Here is a 7,006-nt window from a genome sequence, read left to right as displayed (position 1 = left end):
CCGTAACACATGGTACCTGCTTTCATGTTGTGCCGCTATTGGAAACCCCTGTCAACACAGTTGTAATTGCCCTGGAGCATGTTGAATTGTTTTCCTTGACATTACATCTATGTCCGGTATTGTGTTGGCAGCTCATTTCCCAAAACACACTTGAGAAGGACTTGGTATACTCAACAAATGACTTGTGTTGGAACAGTATACATTGTACATTGAGTGATTAATTAATGGAAATAAATCATATCTGCTCCATTTTTAGGATTATTTTACACATTTTACACATGAGATCATGTAGAGATATGTCTGAGATGACATTTGCGATGATTTGATCAGACCTGTTAATAATTATTCTCATATATAGTTCGTAGTGAGATAGGTCCAAGATGACAATGTATAAAAACCACTGAGATATGTATGGGATAAATGTAAGACATGTTTGAGATAGAGCATCTAATTGTTCGTATCACGTTGAGACTCATTTAAGATCTTGTACTACTCTCCTTTATCCAGTAGCTGAGACTGAGAGACGAGACACTTGCGAGAGAGTTCAGAGAACTCATACAGTGATCACCGTGAGACAGATCCATGTCTACTTCTCACGAGTGACAATTGAGAGGTATGAGAAAACGCACAACATCTCACTGTTGTATTGACCAGTGCTCTTTTCTTTGTTGTCTAGGAGATTGACATAAGATCTAAAGGAGATCTCATCGTGGATGTGGCTTTCCGATGGGAAGTGTCATCATTTCGCTGATGGTGAAACTTAAAACTCTCACACAATGCATTCACAGGTGAAACCTACGTTTTCAGGTTTAGTGTTTTCAAACCTTTCTAAATCTCACAAAGACATGGACCAAAGACAAACACATTTATTGTTGAAAATCCTTGTCCTATTTCTACAGTGTACATTGAATATGTGAATAGGCATGCAATACTAAAGTGCAAGTCAGTAAACAACACTGTCTTCAACATAGATACAATTAATTAAGGCATGTTACATTTTAGACCTGGGTTCAAATACTTTGAGCGTTTGCTTTAATCTGCCAGGAGTGCCAGATGGACAGGATATGCCGTTTTGAGACTTATCTATTGGTTTATTAAGTCAGGCAAGCTGAAATAGGCACAGATAAAGAATTTGAAATTATTTTCAAGTATTTTAAACCCATGTCTGTTAGATTCATATTCATTTTGATGTTTAATCTGGACTTTAATCAACAGGATATATGCCATGAAAAAAAATACAAACAAAAAACAACACTATCATCCTACCTACCAGTCTATTAGGATTATATATTAAAGGTGCAATATGCTCGAATTTCGAATAGTTCACCTAATGTCAGTTTATATAACAAAACAATCAATGTTTAGTGTAGTGAATCATTGTACCATATAATAACTGAAAATATTGCATTTTCAGCTGTTTGAAGCTGGTCTGCAAAACCGAAAGTAAAAGATGCAAAAACTAAACGGAAGAATGGGAAGCATAGAAAAGGCACACGCAGAACAGATCTACTGCTTTTTAGACTTACTTCCAATGAGTGACAGATCTATAACTCACATTTCTATGTGAATTTGGTCTGTTCACCCAAAAAGTTACATGTTGCAGCTTTGAGGTAGGGGAGAATGGGGAAAGTTGAGTAAAAAGTTTCGTTGAGCCACCCCTTGTTTCTAGGAAAGCAGACGTCAAATTAATCAAGTGACCAAATATTTAAGAAGAGGTCATCATTTCATGGAGTCTGTGAAGGAAGAAACCACATGGAAAAAGTGGCAAGCAAGTTGGGTCCAAATGACGGCTTTTCACAAAGCAAATGCATTTTTTGTTTATAAGTTTCATGACACTTGTAGATCGTAGAAGCAAAGTAGATCGTTTTATGATTGTTTTACACATCAGTTGGGATCTGATGAATATGAGGTCCTAAACCTTTCACAAATGTGCATTCTTGTTTGCCTTGGGGTTAGTGGAGCCAATGGCCACCATACCCCATACAAATGATTACATTTAGTCAGTTTTATGCATAGTATTTTTGCAATGTGTCTGAACATATGAACTCAAGAGAGTGCATTTCTATTGTTACAGAGCAGACATCATGTCCCGGGTACACAAACGTAAAACAAGCAGGGTTCCAGCCACAAAGAGGTTCTTGAGCGAGCAGCCAAGGAAGTGAGAGAAGGGAAGAAGTCCATCTCAAGCAGCAGCAAGGGATGAACAAATAGACAATGACCGAAAAACAAAATGAACATGTAGCTGTGTGCGAAAGAGAGGCTATGATAAGGAGTAGCAGGTGCACATTCTGTATGGTCTTATCTGATGACATAGAGTTTGAGCTTTGCTAAACGTATCAATACTCTTTTGGACCAGTTTCATGGGCTTTGTAACCTCAAATGCAGAGAACTAGCCGACAAATTGGCACATCAAAACAACATCCCTGTCCCAGACAACTGGTCAAGAAATAGAAGGGTAAGGGATATTGAACAGAGTATTCTATATCTGAATGTAGACATATATTTAACATATACAGTATACCCATTCCATGAATTCAACTTTGACCTAACAGCACCATCAATCACTGTCACAGGACACCATCACCCACTTTACCCCAAGGCTGCTCGACTTACCCTGTCCCGATGCTCAACTTACCCCATACCCAGGGTAAGTTGAGCAAACCACTTTTTTTATTTGGAAAGGCTATGTTTTCAAAACCGTTATGTTTACATTAATTCTAATTATTTTCAGGGATAAACCACATTGTGAAATATATGTAGATATCTTTGTTAGAAAGAATACTATATTTCCCTTGACGCAGTGATGCTGAATGTAAACAATGGTTAAACATACCCCACTCTCCCCTATTTTCTGCATACAGAATTGTAGTCTTTCAGAGTTGTTGCCAGAGTTGCAATCTTTCTCAACAGGGTTCAACTGACCAGGGGCCTAGGGGGGCTGGACAACAAAATAAATCAGCTTGTTATCACCATAACAAATATCAATAAGGTCAAGGATGTTGACGTCGGGCACTCACCCCCAAGGTACTTTAAGCCACCACTAAGTGTCAATGTATAATTGTTTTACGGTTTCCCTACCAAGATCATATGTCACAGTATTTTCTGCAGACAGAATTGTAGTCTTTCAGAGTTGTTGTCAGAGTATTTCTCAGCATTGCTTGATCAGACTCTTTTCATTGATCGGACAGATCACCATGGCATCCGACTGTTTATCACAACAGTACAGATAAAAGAACGGAAACAACTTATCCTTAAAGTTGTCCTCCATGAATGTATAGATATGACTCCTCTCCTTCACGTCGTAAAACGAAACCTGGCCCTCTTCGCAATCCACATACACCCCAACCCTCTTCGGCTTGGGGTCAAGGGTTAGAGGTAACGGCGGGGTCGTGGAGGCCCTATATCCCTGGTCTTTCTTCATGGCCAGCGCCCAGTAGCCCTGGGAGGAGCTGACGGCGATACGGCCCTTCCTGTTGACTGATGCCTTGGCCACACCTAGGTACCAGTCATCCTTGTCCCCCACCTGGACCTAGATAGATGAATGGATGGATGGGTGGATAGATGAACAGACGGAGCAATAGACCTTGCTTTGTATGTTGTTTTGTTTTTGAAAGCTAGGCAAAGAGACAACAACAAAAAACATAATCATAATCAACAAACCTCCCAGTAGTGGCGTCCCGCCGTGAAGCCCTCGCGACCCAGGACAATGACCACAGTGTCAAAACGCTCAGGGATGTCCGGGAGGTCCTGCCAAGTTCCCAGGTGCCTAACTTGACGGCGGTCTTCCGAGAGCTGGAGCCACGGGTTGGCTGAGTCTGGGTCGAGGGTCAGGTCCACTGGAAACAGCGAGTGTGAAATTATGGAGGATGTGAACATGTAATATATCTACTGCTGTGCATATAATTGTTAGCATATCTTTTTGGTGTATATAAACATAGATTGATTTTGGATTACTGATATAATGTTAATTGGGTTGTTAACTGACTTCATCCTGATATTTGGGATTTCTTTTTTCTAATTATGATTATTGTTTGTGTACTTGTTTGACATTTTTACTGCACTGTTAGGAGCTAGTAACACAAGCATTTCACTGCACCCGCTATAACATCTGCTAAGCTGTGTACGGGACCAATAAACTGTGATTTGTTTTGATTTTGATTTGAATGCCGACCTGTGTACTTAAGAATCTTCTTCAGCTCTGTGAAAATGGACACAAACCACAATTCAATGATTTAAAAACAAAACACATCACTTCTTGCTCAACAATTTGCAGAGAACAAGAGGTTTGGAAATAGGGTAATAGTGAAAGAAATCACACATATCGGTCCTTTAATGAAAAACCTACCGGAGTCCACCAGTTTGTCAATTTCCTCACTCAGCGTCTCTTCCAATTTGGACACAGCTCTCCTGATGATCCCAACACACACTTCAGTATGTACCCTGGTCCCAGACCAGTCCTTAGTGGCTGGAGGGGTACACAGGGCTGGGAAACTCTACAGCGAGAGATAGGAAAAACAATGGGTCAATTTAGTCAATCTATACGATGTACACTGAGTTTACAAAACATTACGAGCACCTTCCTAATATTGAGTTGCACCCCCTTTGACCCTCAGAACAGCCTCATGGACGTTGAAAATGTTCCATAGGGATTCTGGCCCATGTTGACGCCAATGCTTCCCCCAGTTGTGTCAAGTTGGCTGGATGTCCTTTTGGTGGTGGACCATTCTTGATACAAAAGGGAAACTGTTGGGTGTGAAAAACCCAGCAGCGTTGCAGTTCTTGACAAAAACCGGTGCACCTGGCACCTGCTACCATATCCCGTTCAAAGGCACTTAAGTATTTCATCTTTCCCATTCACCCTCTGAATGGCACGCATACACAATCCATGTCTCAATTTCCTCAAGGCTTAAAAATCCTTCTTTAACCTGTCTTCTACCCTTCATCTACACTGATCGAAGTGGATTTAACAAGTGACATCAATAAGGGTCCATAGCTTTCACTTGGATTCACCTGGTCAGTCTATGTCATGCAAAGAGCAGGTGTTGCTAATGTTTTGTACTATCAGAGTATTTGTGTGCAATATTACTTATTTTGTGATAAAAATTTGGGACAAAGAAATTAATGACAAGACCGAACCAAATTTGTGAGCTATATTTCTAGACTACAATGTGTGCATATTCTGCTATGTATTATTAATGAAATCGGCAACCCCTCCCACCTGTAGGAAGTGGATGTGGTCCTCTGTGCGTGAGAGGTGCTCCAGATCTGTATTCCTCCTCTGTAGTTTAGTGATCTCCTGTTCCAGCTCCCCTATCAGGCCCTGGGACCACCTTGTATGCATTAACACGGAGGTCAGACACCATAATGTTAGCTCCAGGAACCTTTTTCGTAAGATAAAACCGGATACAAGGCACAGAGCATGATGGGTACTGTAGTACTTCCTCTACAAACCTCTCTGTCTCTCTCTGCTTTTCCTCTATAGCCAGCACCAGCTGAGCCTGGGTCCTCTGGATGGACCGAATCAGCTCCTGGAACACCTGCATGCTGTCCTCGATCTCCCTCTGGGCACTGGACTAAAGGGGAAAGAGATCGTCATGACTTAAAGCTGGTGTCTTTAATGGTGAAACTGACACGTCCGTTTGCGATATTACAACAGCAAACGACAAAAACATGTTTTTTTCTCTCTATCGGTCATCGTTGCACGCACGATAGAACAACAGCATATGTAATGCGGCTCACCTCTGCTTGTCAACAAAACAAAAACAATAGTATTACCTTTTCGAGTGTCATTTTCCCTGGACATTTTCCAGAATTCATAATACAGGAGATGGTCACATTGAATAATTTGGTAATAACCATTTTAGTACAGTGTAATTACAATTTTTTGCATATTTCTTACTTGTTGGTAACTGGGTATCATCAATGTTGTTATTATACTGTATTGGGACACACCCCTAGAGGGTAGAAGATTATATAATTTATTGAGCAGCAGCTGTATGCGACAGTATTCTGTCTAATGTACTGTGGGAGATACATCAGTCATAACACTGCCAAGAGGTCCAAATATCATCCCGAATGGAACCCTATTCCCTATACAGAGCACTACTTTTAATCAGAGGCCTGGGGCTGTGGCGGTCATGAAGGCGGGTTATTGGCACGCAACAAACTGCTGGTCTCACGATAATTGACCGTTAATTAAGTTTAAGCACGCATCCCCAGGCCTCCACGCATGCAAGCCGCGGATGCACGCCTTTGGAATATCTTCCGTTAAATATGGAGAATAAATGAATTGAATACACACCATCACAATAGATACATGATTTAATTGAGTCAGGCCTGAACAAACATGATATGGAGAAAATGGATTTCAGAAGAACACAGTATGAATTGGCCTACGTTATCTGTCTAGGCTCCTTGTTTACATTTACATTTGAGTCATTTAGCAGATGCTCTTATCCAGAGCGACTTATAGGTAGTGAGTGCATACATTGTAATACTTTTTTCGTACTGGTCCCTTGTGGGAATCAAACCCAAAACCCTGTCGCTTACATGCTCTGCCAACTGAACGACGTTATTTTATAGGATTTTATCGTAAGAAGAATATAATTTAACTTTAGCTTAATAAAATAGAAAGGATCGTTTTGTTTTCGTTTTTTCTGCCATGCGTAATATGCGATAGGCTATGTATTGTATAATCATAATTTCAATTCAGGTTTTAAAAATGTAAAATATGCATGTACAAGCCCTTTAACCAACAATGCAGTTTTTAGAAAAACAAGTGCCAAGTAAAAAATAGATAAGTAAAAAGTACAAAATAAAAGTAACAAGTTATTAAAGACATAAAAGTAACAAGTTATTAAAGACATTCACAACAAACATGTTTTACTGTTTCAACCTGCTGTTGAACTTCTTTCCTCAAATGGATCATCACAGTAAGGTGAGTTTTAAAAGTATGATAGACTTACTATTTTGATGTGTTTGATGTGATTTTCGATCGCATTCGCAT

At 40.1% G+C, this 7,006-nt stretch overlaps 1 protein-coding gene across 1 annotated transcript in view; it reads right to left on the bottom strand.

Annotated features, from left to right (window-relative positions):
• Positions 1 to 851: 851 nt before the first annotated feature.
• The window catches only part of LOC118392158 (uncharacterized), a 30,420-nt gene continuing 24,265 nt past the window's right edge, over positions 852 to 7,006 (bottom strand). Inside the window, exons 18-23 of the mRNA XM_035783843.2 lie at positions 5,452 to 5,573; positions 5,219 to 5,330; positions 4,346 to 4,493; positions 4,172 to 4,198; positions 3,661 to 3,836; positions 852 to 3,529 (exon numbers count right to left, since the gene is read on the bottom strand). Of these exons, the coding sequence (XP_035639736.2) occupies positions 3,149 to 3,529; positions 3,661 to 3,836; positions 4,172 to 4,198; positions 4,346 to 4,493; positions 5,219 to 5,330; positions 5,452 to 5,573 (966 nt within the window). The 3' untranslated portion in view covers positions 852 to 3,148. The remainder of the gene's footprint in view (positions 3,530 to 3,660; positions 3,837 to 4,171; positions 4,199 to 4,345; positions 4,494 to 5,218; positions 5,331 to 5,451; positions 5,574 to 7,006) is intronic.

This window comes from Oncorhynchus keta, chromosome 13 (genome assembly GCF_023373465.1).
Source record: "Oncorhynchus keta strain PuntledgeMale-10-30-2019 chromosome 13, Oket_V2, whole genome shotgun sequence".
Classification (NCBI taxonomy): domain Eukaryota; kingdom Metazoa; phylum Chordata; class Actinopteri; order Salmoniformes; family Salmonidae; genus Oncorhynchus; species Oncorhynchus keta.
Note: the sequence above shows the minus strand (reverse complement) of the source record. Positions and strands in the feature narration are given on the sequence as shown.